Source organism: Dendrobates tinctorius, unplaced genomic scaffold, assembly GCF_039654945.1.
Source record: "Dendrobates tinctorius isolate UK_male_01 unplaced genomic scaffold, ASM3965494v1 ptg000437l, whole genome shotgun sequence".
Lineage (NCBI taxonomy): Eukaryota > Metazoa > Chordata > Amphibia > Anura > Dendrobatidae > Dendrobates > Dendrobates tinctorius.
In genome coordinates this window covers 402,431-420,000 of record NW_027362100.1, presented here as the reverse complement: position 1 = coordinate 420,000, position 17,570 = coordinate 402,431, and the positions used below count along the sequence as shown (strand labels likewise).

At 46.3% G+C, this 17,570-nt stretch overlaps 1 protein-coding gene across 1 annotated transcript in view; it reads left to right on the top strand.

Moving 5' to 3' along the window:
- LOC141077346 (E3 ubiquitin-protein ligase RNF149-like) overlaps positions 1–17,570 on the top strand; it is a 50,137-nt gene that overhangs the window by 67 nt on the left and 32,500 nt on the right. Inside the window, exon 1 of the mRNA XM_073564228.1 lies at positions 1–68. This exon is cut by the window's left edge and continues 67 nt beyond it. Within this exon, the coding sequence (XP_073420329.1) occupies positions 30–68 (39 nt within the window). The 5' untranslated portion in view covers positions 1–29. The remainder of the gene's footprint in view (positions 69–17,570) is intronic.

Below are 17,570 nucleotides of genomic sequence, written 5' to 3'. Positions count from 1 at the left end.
CATGGTTGCTGGAGCATCGGACGTGTCCTATGTGTAAACTGGATGTTATAAAAGCTCTTGGATTCTGGGTAGGTCCATCAGAGCCCCAGTACATGGCAGCCTTTTCCTTTTTCTCTGTTCATTTTTGCATTTACTGTACTAGGGTCATACATTTGACAGGTTGTGTAACACATCACGATTTTTTTTTTTTTTTTTTTTAAAGGATTCCTAAAAATACATGTAGTGCTTACAGCAATTATAGACTCCTTGGCACTACTTAAGTAGAAAATTCCCATGTTTGTTCCGGAATGAAGACTCTGAGTCTAAGGCATCAAGAATGACACTAAAGCCTTGCACTAATTAACCTAGTGGGGCAAAGGTTGATGTTTCCACCCTGAATAGCCTTTTTTAAGCCTACATTGTTGAATGCTGTAGCGTAGCACCGCAACGCCTCTAGCATAGCCATGACCTCTTCTGGCATCTTTGTTTTCAAGAAAGAAAAGCAACATATTAAAGAGAACTGGTCAGCACAATTTTGTAATGGTGATGTAACAGGTTAAATTGGTTCCTTTAAATAGAACCTGTCAGCAGGCTTTAGTCCTATAAACTAAAGGCATGGCCATGATGGCACTGTGATTCTGATTAGTATGATACCTGATGTGAAGGGATCCGCTCACTGGTTGTTTAATACTCGCCCTATGAAGTTTTCATAAAATGATGTCTTCTGTGCTTCGGGGTGGTAAGTGTCGGCAGGGTCTTCTTCTGGTTCTCCTCCCCCCACCAGCCTCATCTGCTTCTTGTACTGGTCACTGATTATTCAGAGACCTGCCTCCTTTAGTTTATAGGGCTAAATCATAGGCAAATTTCTTCACCAATCACCATTTGAAGTTTTCTGCCTCCTCTGAAATCATCAATGACTTGTCACTGAGGCCGGTGGCAGGCGGACGTCAATCACAGACTGGGAGGAGCAGACCCCGCGTACAGTCCGGCCCCTGTGCACCGAAATCTAATTAGCAGAAAACTTCAAATGGTGATTAAAGGAGAATCACAAAAGCGGATTTCTTCACCAAAGGTATCAATGTAATCAGAAATGCAATACAAAATCCTGCTGACAGGTTCTTTTTAAATAAACCTATTGCATGCAATCTGGTAATAAGATATCATGTCACGTCAGCTAATATGGGGCAGAAAACACCTTTAACCTAGTGAAAAGTACAAATTTATCATTTGAGTACTGTTACTAAATATATATATATATATATATATATATATATATATATATATATATATTATATAATATACCTATACTGAAAGACTATTTCCACAGCCGCAAGCTCAGCTTGATGGAAAAAGTCTTGTGTTTGTGAAAATCCCTTGTGTTGATAGTGGTGACAAGGCGCATCCCCTTTTCCCAATGTATAAGGCCTCAACCCAGAGAAAGAAGTTTTATCTCTGTGATGATGTACATAAGATTAGAAAGAGTGAAAAAAAGAGAAAAAAGGAGTGTCTTGGTTTTTAAAAAAATAGAGTAATTTTATTGACATTCAAAGCACATAGTAAAATGTCGAAAATTCATTTACAAAGAGAAAAAGTAAAGTGCACAAGGATGGAAAACCTGACCCACCGGTGCCAAACACCCACAGGCACCAATGTAAATGAGGTAGATAGTATAAATATAGTATCAAATCATGCCTTAAGGTACTGTCACACTTAAGGGGGTTTTACACTAAGCGATATCGCTAGCAATATCGCTAAAACGTCACTGGTTTTGTGACGTTATAGCGATATTGCTAGCGATATCGCTATGTGTGATACTTACCAGCGACCGGCTCCCCCGCTGTCCATCGCTGATCGCGCGAGAATGTCCGGCTCCATTTCTCGTCGGGCGCTTCCTGCTGAGACTTCCTGCTGTGACGACGAGCGACGCGTGGAGGCGGGCGGGAGGACGTCAGGATCGCTGTGTGTGAATGGTAAGTATCATGCGCTGCGTCGCTGCTGCATCGCTGTGAGATCTTTCTGTATGAAAGCTCACTAGCGATCATTTAGCGATGCACCAGCGATATGACCCGGTCAGGATCGCTGGTGCATCGCCAAGTGGTCGCTAGTGAGCTGCCACACAGGCAGATCTCACCAGCGACATCGCTGGGGACGGGGGTCGCTACTTACGTGTCAGACGCGGCGATCCTGCGTCCTCCCGCCCGGCTCCATGCTTGTCTCTCCACAGGAAGCGCCGCAGGAAGCTGACGACGAGAAACAGTCCCGGATGTTCTCGCGCGATCAGCGATAACCAGCGGGGGAGCCGGTCGTAGGCAAGTATCAGACACAGCGATATCTCTAGCAATATCGCTATAACGTCACAAGTTATAGCGATATTGCTAGCGATATCGCTTAGTGTGACAGGCCCTTTACACCATAAGTAATGCTCACCGATAATAGCAAAAGGTGGATGTTACCGGGTTGGATCCAACAACAGCCCCCAACGTGCGTTTCACTTCTTTATTTCATAGCTTTATCAAAGGGATAATTTGCTATTATCGGTGAGCATTACTTATGGTGTAAGGCATGATTTGATACTATATTTGTAAATGAATTTTCTACATTTTACTATGTGCTTTGAATGTCAATAAAATTACCCTATTTTTTTAAAAAAAAACAACTCCTTTTTTCTCTTGATTTCACTGCCTTTATGGAGTTGGTTATTCCCTGGCTTTGGGTTATTCTTTGCACATTTTAGTGCAAATATATGTCATGACTATGACATTACCTGGTATTGTTCTCAAAAGATTAGAAAGAGTCTGCTATTGTCTCCAGGAATGCACATTATGAACATTGTGTTAATCATTAATATTATCAAATACCCCCAATTGGCAATATAGTAGAGTTTTTCTGATTAGCTATGTCTCTTTCCTCATGTGGAGCCATTGCATGAACTAAGGAAAGAGACATAGCAAATCAGAGAAACTCTACTACATTTTTAATTGGCGGTATTTGCTAATATTATTATTACACCTACTACATATTGGGATAGGATCTTGGAGAAGGGAATATTTTTTTCAGTTCAGGTTTTTAATTCAGTGCCATTACTACAGGTATGTGAAATAAATCATCTAGCCATGCAGTCTGCTCTTCTTCTAGAGTGCTGAATTTGAGCATGGTACTGTAATAGGATGCCACAGTTGTAAGAAGACACTTTGTAAAATGTCTTTTCTTATTAATATTTCATAATCAACTGTGAGTGATATTATTGAACAGTGTAAGCGTTTAAGAATCGTAGAAACTGAACATGCGGTGCCATACCACATAACGTTCCTGAATCGGGTCACTGAGGCGCATAGTGCATAAAAGTTGCCAACTCTCTGCAGGCCCAATCACCTCGGAGTCCCAAACTTTTTCTGCGAAAACTGTGCGCCCGGAGCATCATGATAGGGAGCAGCTGAATCTCTGGCAGGAGACAAGTAGATTCCTCTGTTAGTAACCACATGCCTTTTTTTTCTAAAGTCCTGGATATCCTCTTTAAGATGCTGGCATACCCTCCGAGGATTTCCTAGGCAATTCACTACAGGAAAAAGCCATCTTGCAGTCATTTTTTCCGGTGACTTTTTGCTATAAAGTCTAACTACAGTATCTGGTGTCTCCCTAGCAGAGACCGCCCGGAAAATGAACAATACTACTTCTTAAACATTTCACTGTGTCTAAACCCTAATTTGGTGACAAGAATTAACACAGGCCGGAATATGTGCACATCAAGGTCGTTTTTACATTGCTGTGCATTAGATTCATTTTTTGGACTGTAAAAGACAGTGTGCCCATACCCCAATTGTTTTCTGTTTTTAATCTAGAAATGATGTCCATAGGGGGATAGTTACAAGCCCCTCATTCAGAATTGCTAACTTGGTGAGGACATTATGAACCGACTGATGGGGCTACAGTACATAAAGAGCACAAAGTCTCACTGTACTTGAATATGTAGTTGACTGCGAGCGGTCAGGACTAATATCAGTTTTGGTTATTTATTATTTACTCGTATCATTTTGTACATCTGGATTGTACGATGTACCAGGATATTTTAGTCTTTGTAACGTAATATCTGAATATTTTTAGATGATTTCTGTAACTTGCTGTTCTGTACAAGTCCATGAAGAAAGTGATTACACGGAGCTTTTGTGCATCTGTATATATTGGCGTTTGGAGTTCTCGTTCTGTGTGCAGCATTGAGGGAATTAGAAGGACCCTGTGTTCTGGTGGATGGGACACATGGTGCAGCGGAGCATGTGAGAGCATAAAAATACATCCTGCTCTGAAAAAGCTCCCTAATAATGTGCCTCCAGGTGAAACTCGCCGCCATCTGCCCTGCTGAATTCAATTAATGGGAACGGTAGAAGAATGTGTTTGAAGTACATGAAGAGATTAAATCAGACAATCACATGCTTGGGAAACTCATACAACCTACCCCAAATCTGAATAGCATCTGTTTAGTGTTCATCAGAACCCCTCCGTCATTGCTTTTCTAGAACTAAATGGCCAAAGAATAATTTATTTCCTCCTGTATTCTCATGCATGTATCTGTATATACAGTTGTGGCCAAAAGTATTGACACCCATGAAATTCTGTCAGATAATACTCAATTTCTTCCTTCCTGAAAATGATTGCAAACACAAATTCTTTGGTATTATTATCTTCATTTAATTTGTCTTAAATGAAAAAACACAAAAGAGAATGAAGCAAAAAGCAAAACATTGATCATTTCCCACAAAACTCCAAAAATGGGCCAGACAAAAGTATTGGCACCCTCAGCCTAATACTTGGTTACACAACCTTTAGCCAAAATAACTGCGACCAACCGCTTCCGGTAACCAGTCAAAAGCCGAACATCTGTGTGACCACTGCAGACAGTCTCTGGCCCCATTGGTCAAGTGTTGTACATGCCATCATCTCTGTTGATTCCAATGATTGGGCACAATGGACAGATGAACTATGTACATGATACCTTCGCTACAGACACAGTGGAAAGTTAAAAGCTGAGATATAGTTATTCATATGTGTGTGTATGTATATATATATATATATATATATATATATATATATATATTTCAGCACTAGTAGTAGCCAAGCGACACTACATTTTATTGTACCATTTTGGCTACCAGGTGTTCGAACCTACAGCTGTGAGACAGTGCCCCCACATAGGGCAACATATTAAGCACACAGATATATTCTGAGATTAAAAAAAGCCCATGCAGATGTACAGAAACCCTCATAAAATATTAGTGCTGTATCGTGGCTCTTTCTCTTTCGTCTCATTGGGGGACACAGGAACCGTGGGTGTGTGCTGCTGTCACTAGGAGGTTGTCACTATGCATGAAAAAAAATGTTAACTCCGTCTCCGCAGTATACACCCCTCCGACCGGCTGTAGGACAATCCGTTTTGCTTAGTGTCAGCAGGAGGTGGACAGAGGTCTCTCGCAGACCCATGCCTACCTCAATGTGCGTCGTTCCTTTTCAGGTAACCATGGAGGGATACAGAGTAGATTTGCTACATCTGTATTCCCACACCGGGATTATGAGTACGGCGTGTACTGCCACCCCGTATCCTCATGAATCCCGCTGGCAGGACCCTATCCCCTAACACAGGACTCGTGTTCAGGTGGCAGCTCCTGGTCCTGATCTTCGTCTCCCATCACTCGCCCACCAGAGCCTGATGATCGAGAGAGACGCCCTGCAGAAAAGTTTTGGGACAGCAATCCTTTCATGCAGGTAAACCGAACCATGTTACTGGGTGAACTGGAGGTAAGAGGCTGCAGCGTTGTATGATCTGCTCACCAGCCGCTTTGGCTGAATGTGACCGCTGTAATCAGCACTCGGGCTTGCAGCCCATGACTCTATACTTAGTTTAAGAGCCAACACTTACTTTGAAGCAGCGGTGCAGCGCGGTTCCAGCCTCCTCCCATGGTAGCGTTATGGCCCTGGGCTCCAGTAGGAGCCCAGCACGGCCGAGGCCAGATTCCGGCTCCCGGGCTCCTCCCCCGGCTTCCTCTTCCTGTACCAGCGCCATCTTGGTGCTCCAGGAGGCCAGAGCAGGGCCCCGCCCACCACTTCCAGGCGGGGATTTCATAAGGCTTCTAGGCAGCGGCAGGGCTGTTCACCTCGCTCTCTCTCTCATCAGACTTCGGGCGGCAGCTGCGGTGGGGCCATAGTCGTGGGTATGTGAGTACTGCACTACAGGTTGCTCCCTCACTCCGCTCTCTACCCCCGACGGTCGGCACCAGGTAAAACCTGTCAGTATGCCCAAGGAAGAGCAGTCCCGCTCCTCCTCCTCATCCGCTTCAATGACCTTGATCAAATATTTTGTATGTACTAAATGCAATGTCAGGCTTCCTTCAGGTCCATCCTCGCCACTCTGCTCAGATTGCAGAAGACCTACAGTGTCACCCACACTAGAGAGCAGGTGCAGCCCCCCCGCTTTGCCGGTCAGAGCTCCCACATTACCCCTGGAGCAGGAGGAAGCCACCTTGCCTGCCGCCCAGGGGCCATCCATCGCCACAGGAGAGAGCAAGTGTCCAGGATGGGCCGCTTCCTTATCTAAGTACGTGGCCGACCTTAACAAGGTATCACAGACCTTGGTAACGGTGCTTAACAGATTGCCACTTCAGACTCCAGTGGACACAGGAGCACCAAAGGAGCCTCCTTTTGGGCCTTCTAGAGGCCGTAAAAAAGTTTAGACAGGACCACCAACCCAGGTCCCCTTCTCACTCCATCTCACCACCAGAATTCCTCTGGCCGTCTGCCTCCTCCCGGTCCTCATCCCCGAAATCAGGCGAGTCATTATCAGAGACACACTCAGAAGAGGGTTCTGAGTACGGGCCAGAACAGTCCCAGGTCAAGGGTATGGTTCAGGGAGTCATTGCCACAGTCAATGAGACTTTTAACATTGGGGACACCACATCAAAACCTTATGATCAGGTTTTTTCATTTAAGCGTCATAAGTCCCCCTCTAGGGTCTTCGCCTCACACAAGGATTTTGAGGAAGTGTTGGCCAGGGAAAGGGAAAACCCAACCAGGCGTTTTCAGAGAGGGAATCGTTTTGGGATTCTATATCCCTTCCCTCCAGATCTCACCGCCAACTGGACCGCCTACCCTTTGGTGGACCCACCAGTGTCCAGACTCGCTACCAATACAGTCCTCCCACTCGCCAGTGGGGCAGCCCTAAAAGATCCCAATGATAGGAGGATAGAATCCCTGGCAAAATCCACCTTTGAGGCAGCAGCCGCTACTTTGTGTCCAGCCTTCGCCTCAGCCTGGGTAGCTAAGTCTGTTACAGAATAGGCCAAACAGCTTAGACAGGGCATATTGACCGGGGCACCACCAGCGGAACTGGCGGAGTTCGCAGATCAAATCTCTCATGCTGGGAGGTATATGGTATCGGCAGCCCTGGATGCTGCGTCTTGCGCAGCTCAAGTATCCAGTAACATGGTAGCCATCCGGCGGACGGTCTAGCTAAAGGCTTGGCAGGCTGATTTGTCCTCAAAGAAATCACTGACCAATCTGCCGTTTCAGGGCACCCGGCTCTTTTGGTCAATGTTAGATCAAATCATTAAGGATTCAACGGGGGTACAAGCGCCCTTCTCCCTCAGACCAAACCTTGTCGATATGTTTTCAAACGTAGGGCTCAGCCCTTTCGCCGTACCCCAGCGACAGGCACTTATGCTCAGGGCCCGCAGAGGTCGCAAGCACCGAGAGATAGGAGGAAGGTATCATTTCGGTCCACGCCGTCATGGCATTCCCGCAGTTCCAACAGCAGAGCTACCAGGTCAGGGCTGGGCAGAGCCACTTCAGCCTGATGCCAGGAGGGAGTCCAACTCCCATCCCAGCACCTCTCCCAGACTAGGAGGCCGCCTTCTCTTCAGAGATGTCTGGCAGAATTCAGTATAGGATATCTGGGTAAAGGAGGCAGTATCAACAGGATGCAAAATAGACTTCAACGTGCTTCCGCGAGATCGCTTCTTTCTATCGCAGCCACCAAAAGACGCTGCTATGGCTCTAGGTTTTTTTTGCGGCAATCGACTCTCTCCTCAACGTTGGAGTAATCGTCCCCGTTCCCGAGCAGGAACATTTTACCTGCTTTTACTCAAACCTGTTTGTGATGCCAAAAAAGGATGGCTCAGTTCGTCCCATAAAAGACCTCAAAAGGCTAAACAGATGGGTCCGCTTACGCCATTTCAGGATGGAATCGATTCGGTCGGTAGTTACGTCTATGGAGGATCAGGAATTCCTATGTTCCATAGATATCCGGGACGCCTACCTACACGTCCCCATTTTTCAGGGAGATCAGAGGTTTCTGCGTGTTGCTGTCCAAAAGCAGCATTTCCAGTTTGTGGCCCTGCCATTTGGGCTGGCAACAGCCCCCAGAATTTTTACAAAGATTTGCAGCGATGGTAGCTACTTTATATTAAGGGTCAGAGGCATAATATTGGTACCATATCTTGACGATATTCTCGTCAAGGAGCCCTCCTTCGCTCAGGCCCAGGAAAATCTAGCGGTAGTTGTAAACATGCTCTCCCGGTTTGGTTAGATCATAAACAGGGAGAAATCCCACCTAACGCCAACACAACGCCTAGAATTCTTAAGAATGGTAATCGACACCCGCTGCTCAAGGGTCTTTCTCCCAGATAGAAAGTGGATTACCCTCCAGCAGGGAATTCGCTCTCTGTTGAAATTCCGGCTTCTATCCTTTCACGTTGCCATGAGAGTCCTGGGAAGAATGGTGGCAGCTTCAGAGGTGATACCCTTTGCCCTGCTTCGTTCCAGGATACTGCAGAGGAACATCCTCCAGTGGGACAGGTCCATCTCTTCGGTGGATCGCCACTTCCTCCCCTCCATTCAGACCAAGGAGTCCCTCAAGTTCTGGCTGACCTCCCCCCTTGTTCATCTGGGATGGCCTTTTCCCCCTGTCCACTGGCAGGTAGTAACTACAGATGCCAGTCTCCTGGGCTGGGGTGCGGTATTCCGCCACCTGACTGTCCAAGGACGATGGTCGAGGCAAGAGTCCTCATTGTCAATCAACATTCAAAAACTGAGGGCGGTCTTTCTAGCACTTCTACATTGGGAAAGATACCTCAACAACCAGCCAGTCCGGATTAAAACGGACAACGCCACGGCGGTGGCATACATCAATCTCCAAGGGGGAGCCAGAAGTCCCCGGGCACTGGCCGAGGTATCCAGAATCTTCAACTGGGCAGAAACCTCAATGCCGACAATTTCAGCAGTTTACATTCCCGGCACAGACAACATGGCCGCTGACTTCCTCAGTCGGGAGGGGCTCGCGGCAGGGGAATGGTCCTTACACCAGGAAGTGTTCCGTCAGATATGCCAGCTATGGGGGACTCCAGATGTGGACCTCCTGGCATCGCAACAGAAGGGTCCAACAGTTTGTCTCAAGATACCGCAATCCTCTAGCAATAGGGGTCGACGCGCTGGTCATTCCCTGGACACAGTTCAGACTCCCTTACCTGTTCCCTCCCATTCCTCTCCTGCCCAGGCTGCTAAAGAAGATCAATGCGGAAGGGGTGCCGGTCATATTGGTCGTCCTGTACTGGCCCAGGAGGGCCTGGTTCGCAGAAATTATCAATCTTCTCACAGGCACTCCCTGGAGACTTCCCGACAGACCAGATCTCCAGGCTCAGGGGCCTTTTTACCACCCGAATTCTCGGTTGCTCAATTTGACGGCATGGCTGTTGAAACCACAATACTGAGAGCAGCGGGTTTATCGGACCGAGTCATTAATACAATGATCCAGGCTAGGAACTAGCCTTCCTCTTCCAGGTTCTATTATCGAGCCTGGAAGGCCTATTTTGGCTGGTGTGAGTCTAATCATGTCACACCTATGCCCTGTTCCCTGCTATCTGTCCTAGCTTTTCTCCAGGCAGGGTTAGATGGCGGTCTGGCCCTAAGTTCCTTGAAAGGCCAGGTATCTGCTCTCTATTCTTTTTCAAAAGAATTTGGCCTCCCGCAGCCTTTCTTCTGCAAGGAGTGGCACATGCGGCCCCTCCTTACAGATCCCCTGTGGCTCCATGGGATCTTAACTTGGTCTTGGAAGCCTTGACCAGGTTCACCCTTTGAACCCCTACAGAAAGCTCCCATGTCTTTGTTGACCTGGAAGGTGGTATTCCTCGTAGCCATCACCTCTATTAGGCGGGTTTCAGAATTAAAAAAAGGAAGGGAAGGAAAACTTCCAAAACGACAACCCAAGGTCATAATATAAGATTACTTTATTAATTTACAGGGCAAGGAACAATAAAACATGCTAAAATACTGATAACTTGTCACAAAAAGACATGAGGACACGATGGACCATGATTGCCGCTTATATAATACAATAGTCGTGAAAAAACATGGAAAGACACATGTAGGTAATCAATATATTACCATACTACTAGCTATGTTGTTAGATCGATGGCTAGAGAGCACACATAGGCCATAGAGTGGAAGGCAAATATAGCCACAAAGTAATCGGCAAGTATCAAATATTACCTTATAAGAGCAAGTGCAGGCAAGCAGAGGGTCCAGGTGTCCGCCCCAACGCGCGTTTCGGAACACCTTCGTCAGGGGTCTTGTCTTTTTGTGACAAGTTATCAGTATTTTAGCATGTTTTATTGCCCTGTAAATTAATAAAGCAATCTTATATTATGACCTTGGGTTGTCGTTTTGGAAGTTTTCCTTCCCTCCTTTTTTTTTTTGTGTATTTTGACAATCGGTCTTTTTACAGTCCATGGTATTTCTATTATTGTGGGATACTATTTACTATTGATTTGGTATGTTATCATTTACAGTATCCCACTTTACATATATACCTCTGTACACTACCTTTTTTGTCGGGTTTCAGAATTAGCGGCATTGTCCTGTCGTCCTCCATTCCTAATTATGCATCAGGACAAGGTTGTTTTGCGGCCTCCTCCTAACTTTCTTCCCAAGGTGGTATCGGCCTTCCACCTGAACGAGGATATAATCCTTCCGTCATTTTGTCTCGCTCCAACCCATACTCTAAAGCGTTCTTTGAATAAGCTAGACCTGGTCAGGGCAATAAGGATCTATCTGGCCAGGACTGCTCCTTTCAGGAAGGTGGACTCGCTCTTTGTTATCCCCAATTGGGTGAGAAGAGGCCTGCCGGCCTCTAAGGCAACAATTGCCCGCTGGATCAGAATGGCAATTCTGGAAGCCTACCGGGTAAAGGACAGGGTGTCTCCTGCTGGGGTCAAGGCCCATTCAACCCGGGCGGTGGGTGCCTCCTGGGCGGTACACAACAGGGCATCAGCCAAGCAGTTGTGCAAGGCTGCCACATGGTCATCCGTGCATACCTTTTCAAGGTTCTATAAGGTCCATACCTATGCTTCAGCGGACGCCAGCCTAGGCAGAAGAATCTTGCAGGCGGCAGTGGTGAGTTCTCCGACCTGAAGGAAGTTTCTGTCTCTTCCCACCCCAGGGACTGCTTTTGGACGTCCAACGGTTCCTGTGTCCCCCAATGAGACGAAAGAGAAAACAGGATATTGGTTGCTTACCGTATAATCTGTTTCTCAGAGTCTTCATTGGGGGACACAGATTTTATTACGTGTAATGAATATATGATAACTTACATGATGTCTCCTCCTACTCCTTTTTCACTAACTGATTGTCCTACAGCCGGTCGAAAGGGGTGTATACTGCGGAGGCGGAGTTAACATTTTTTTTCATGCATAGTGTCAACTTCCTAGTGACAGCAGCACACACCCACTGTTCCTGTGTCCCCCAATGAAGACTCTGAGAAACAGATTTTATGGTAAGCAACCAAAGTCCTGTTTTTTCCACATGTAACTGGTCTACATCTATAATACAGTTGTGTGAATGAAGCCTTAAGATTACTGCTATAGAAAATTAATGCAGAAAAAAGAGAGAACACTTTTAGATCCAGGGCTGTGGAGTCGGTGTCCATTTTTGTGGAGTTGGTATAAAATGAACCGACTCCTAAAATATATAATAAATTGAGTGCAGTAGTACAATGCAGGATGTGCTGTAAGGCCTGTTTCACACTTCAGTTGTTTGATGTCAGTTGCAAACCGTCAGAGTGTGAAAAAACAGATCCGTTTTGCAAAAAACAGTTGCACTGGATCCGTTTTTTGGACGGATCCGCTGCAGCCACTAAGTCCATGATATTGAGAGAGAGGGAGAGAGATTTTTTCGCCGCTCACAGAACGGCGTTTAGGGTTATAAAGCATTGAAAGGAAAGATCTTCCGGGCATGCGCAGTTTAAAATAGCGGGTCCGCCGCTGGGAAAAACGTTCCTTTGTCCGTCTACTCTAGACGGCGGGCGCTAAAATTCAATCAGATCCGTCAAAAAATGAATGCAACGAACGACCATCAGTTATAATCCGCCGCTAGTGCAAGTTTATGGGAAAAAAAACTGCAGATTTTGACTGATGTCAAACAACTGAAGTGTGAAAGAGGCCTCATTGTTGTCGTAAGAATTTGGTAAAGTTGAGGTAACGGGGGGGGGGGGGGGGGGGGCGTCGCTATGCCGTGAGAAGGAGAGGACGCCTGTGAAGAGAGCTCCGCAACATCCTGGTAAATCCTGAGCCTGAGACCCCCTTCTTGTGGCTTACCTGCGACTAGCTTGACCCTCTGAGACCCCGGGACCCCCGGAGTACCCCGCGGCAGGTCTGGAGGCAGCTTGTGAGAGCGGGCGGCGGGGGAGACGGGAGCGGGCGGCCGGCTTCCCCACGAGGCGGCGGCCATCTTGGACGCGTGGCTCAGACATGGAGAGCTGCAGCGTCGGGTCATGTTGCTGCACCGCCGACGGGCAATGAAGAAACCGGCAGACAACTAGAGGAAACACGCGGTGTGGGCCCTGCGCGATATTCCCTCCCTACACTCGCTCACTGCGCCGGCTGGCGCCATCACTAGGGAGGGCCCAGTGCACCCTCTCCTACTACAGCTGCTTTCGTGGCCCCCCCCTCTCCTTCCCCTGGCCATAAAGATTAGCACTGTACCTAGCCGCTGTCCCCATATTCTCTGAGGCATCCTGCTGCAGTCTGCTATATAATTGACTGTTTCCAGCCCTGCTGCACCATCTCTGGTGGGCGACACCTAGACCGCATATTTTGGCTGCTCCGCCTGACTACGCTGCAGACACTCATGAACCGACTAAAAGGGTCAGGAACGGCAGTGGAGAAATTAAAGGAGTTTGCTAGACCGGACCCCACTGAAAGTGCACGACATAATAGGAGCAGCTTCTCTCAAGCTCAGTGCAAAAATCGCCATTCTGGGGGTGAGGAGGAGACAGAACAGGAGGAACTGACCCTTAAACAAGCGTCTGAGCAATTGATGCAGGCTATCTCCTTGACCAGGACATCCCTGACGGAGAAAATTGAGGATGTTTATACTGAGGTGGGGAGACTTCGTCAGGATATGCAGGCCATGAAGGGGCGCATTACGGAGGTGGAGACAAGAGTGTCCAGGGTAGAAGATACCATTACACCCATGGAAGCTAAATTAACAAAGGTGGCGGGCTCCATGAATGCTTGGAAGCAAAAGGCGGATGATTTGGAAGACAGAATGCGCCAGAATAATATCCGTATCGTTGGTCTGCCTGAGCGCTCGGAAGGTCAGCATCCTGAGCAGTTTTTGGAGGACTGGCTTAAGACCTTAAGACCTCCCTGGGGGATGAGTTCTCCTCTATGTTCGCCGTTGAAAGAGCTCACAGGGTCCCTACAACACCACTGCCTCCGGGGGCCCCACCTCGACCTTTCCTGGCACGCTTGCTCAATTGTAAGGACAGAGATACCATTCTGCGACTTGTACGGCAGAAAAGCCCTATTAAGTTTGATAGTGCTGTCATTTCCATCTTCCCGGATTTCTCCATGGAACTGCAGAAACAGCGGGCACAATTCACCGAGGTCAAGAAACGACTGGAGACAGGAACATTATATACTTGATGATATATCCGGCCCGACTTCGGGTTGCTCATGAAGGTTCCTCCGTATTTTTTACAGTGGCTGCGGTCTCACGGGGATTCCCCTGCGAAAGAATCCTAATGTGGCGGTTATGTTAGACGCACTCACTTAACGGTCTAACTGGAGCTCTCTCGGCGAGTTCCCAGATACCAGCTGTACCGGACACTGAGCTCAGTGATGGTATCCCCTTGTTTATTTTTTGATGGGGGCGTAAGACTACGCCTATGTTACTAGGTTCCTGTTTTGCTTTTTCTTTTTCAATAGTTTTAATTTTTATAGTTGTTTAGTTGGAGGCCGCAGCCGACGTCAAATTCTGCATCTGGATTGGGCACCTCTGATTTATATCCAGACGGAAGGGAATGGGTTCTGAGCTGATTTGTATGACCTGGAATGTAAGAGGTATAAAAACCCCTCGAAAGAAAATTAAGGTGTTCTCACAAATTAGACATTACCGTCCTCACATTGTGGCTTTGGTAGAGACGCACCTGACCAGGGATACGGTTCGGTGGGTACAGAAACCGTGGGTGCAATGGTTTCTACATGCTTTTCACACCAGCTACTCAAGGGGAGTTTGACTGTTGATTCATAAAGATGTTCGGTGGGAGGTCAGGGAAGCCCGGAAGGACCCTAAGGGACGATTTGTATTCGTACATGCGCTGATTAACTCTCAGAAATGTAATTCTTTGTATTTATAATCCCCCTCCGGCCAATATATCAATTATCCAGAAGGCATTGAGCTTTGCTTTAAATTACCCAGACGCACATGTCATCTGCATGGGAGATTTTAACTTGGTCATGAATGGCCATCTTGATAAATTGAGACTGGGCGATGGAATACAGGGTGGGGTCCCCCCATCGGGCACATCTCAACTGTCACAGTTCATGGCGGGTAGTGGGTGGCTAGATCTATGGAGGGTGCGCCATCCAGAGACGAGGGAATATACTTGCCACTCCTCCACTAAACGCTCTTTGTCTCGCATAGACTACATTTTTGGGTCCATTAGTTTGGCAGCATGGGTGGATGATATTAAACATGGAAACGGGGATTTCGGATCATAGTCCAGTTATTCTTAAGCTTAAATATAGGCCACTGACTAATAGGATAGCATGGAAATTGAACCCTTTTTGGTTGAAGTTGATAACATCCCCTGATAGAACGAAAGATCAGTTACGTTGCTTCGTCTCGTCCCACCCTGAACCCCGAAATATCGATGTATTTTGGGATGCTCTTAAAGCCTATTTACGTGGTTGTCTATCCTCTACGATTTCTTACATTAATCGGGTGACATCGGAAGAGGATGGCGAGATGGAGCGACGTCTGAAAGACTCGGAGGCAGCCTATATATCGGATCAAACTAACAGTAATAGGGTAGAATGGCTGACCGCTCAAAGGTTATATACTCAATACACTGACACCAAGACAAAACGTAAATTATTTTTTGCCCGGCAATCTTATTTTGAAATGGGGAATCAGGCAAGTAGATTTGTGGCCTACTTAGCCCCAATATTGCTGGTATAGAAATAGCGGGTCGGACGGATACCATAGGCCTATATGCTGACGATATGGTGATATTTATGGACAAAGCGGAGGAGACCCTGACAAGAGTGAACACTACTGTAGATGAATTCAGTAAATATTCTGGCCTATACATAAATTGGGAGAAATCTGCTTTGATGCCTCTCTCCCATGCTCCAGTGCCACGACTTGAGACTCTCTCCTCACTGCCCATTGTAACCAATTTTAAATATTTGGGTGTTCATATTTCTCAGGGTAGTAAATTTGACCTGCAGCTCAATATACAACCATTGCTGGAGACAGTCAAGGGTAAATTTGCGATTTGGGGTAAACTTCCACTGTCTGTAGCCGGACGTATTAATCTAATTAAAATGATATTACTCCCTAAACTTAGTTACTCTCTTCAACATAGTGCGGTGGTGGTACCCAAATCTTTCTTTGCTAATTTGAATTCCCAAATCACATCCTTTATTTTGGGGATAGCCAGGCCTAAACTTAAACTAGCCACTCTACAGAGGCCCAAGAGGGGAGGAGGGGCAGCGTTACCCAATTTCTTTTTATATTATTTAGCTGGACAGGCCAAGGCCATAAGTACATGGATGCCTGGAGGTCATCTCCCGAATTCTGAGAGTCATCTACTTCTTGCTACAGGGATCGGTTGCCCACTGGGTTTTTTGGAAGTGAGCAAAGTAAATGTCCCGAAGCTGCTGCCTCTGCTCCGTCTGGCATGATCGATATGGAGACAGATTAAGGGAGTGGTTAGATTTGGGGATGTTGTAGCTGAAATGCCTTTATGGGATAATGACTACCTCCCTGTATTACTCGAACATCCTTCTGCTGAGTTCTGGGTTCAATATAGTGTCTCTACGATAGGTGATATATATGATCATGGAACACTAGTATCCTTTGAGCAATTACAGGTTAATCGCGGTGTCCCGAGATCCCAGTTTTTCCTTTACTTACAGTTAAGATCAGCTTTTCAATCGCACATGAGATGTATGGGTATAGATAATGCCATTTCGTCTCTACCCCTGATAGGGATTCTCAAATCACAGGGCCCTCAAGGTCTCATCTCCTCTCTATATACAAACATGTTGTCAGTGGGGACAGAAGGTGCTTTGGATTCCGTTAAGAAGAAATGGGAGGGGCTCATCCCGGATACACAGGGTGAGGAATGGGAATAAATCCTGGAGTCACCAATATGGGTATCTCCGTCTGCCAACAGGATGATACAGTTATATATTATTAATCAATCATATTTGACTCCAGTTCGACTCTAAGATGGGCCGATACCCGTCATCTGAATGTTTGAGATGTCATTCAATAGGTGCAGACTTTATTAATATGATCTGGTGCTGTCCTGTTGCGCAATACTGGAGGGAGGTGACGTCATTATTAACATCCTTGGTACAAACCCCAGTTCCCCTTGAGCCACTGATCTGTCTATTTGGGGTGTGGGATGAGGAGGCATGGGGTCATTATGCTGGGATTTTTTTACGGGAGACGCTGTTCATGGAACGGAAGATACTAGCACTACGGTGGATGGGAGGTTCACCTTCTTCTCTTGGGTCCTGGATCAATCTGGTAAATTCGATTATCCCATGTGAACGTACACTGTATCAGAATAGAGGGTGCCCGGGTAAATTCGTGAAGATTTGGGAGAGGTGGAATTCCTCTCTCCTCACTTTGCAGAGCGGAGATGTCGCACAGTAAACTACTCATAATATAGATGTAGGCTGCGGAATAGTTTGTTATGGTAGATGTAGGTAGGGTTTAGAAGCTAGGCAGGTTTTATTACTGGTATAACAAAATAACATAATACAATACTACTGTGATTCAGTTGATGTAATGTTTGCTTTATTTACACAAAATTGATGCACATATTATGCTTCATGTCTTTATATTATCTGTACTTATATATATTTTGTATCAAACTTAACATCTTGTACTGGATGTGTGTATTATATAACTGCTTATGGTTAATAAACGAATTTAAAAAAGAATTTGGTTAAGTTATGGAATGTCCTATAAATATCTGTTCTGTTCCTGATCTGAGGATCTCGGCTTTTAGTGGAGATGGATCTGCACTTTATGTA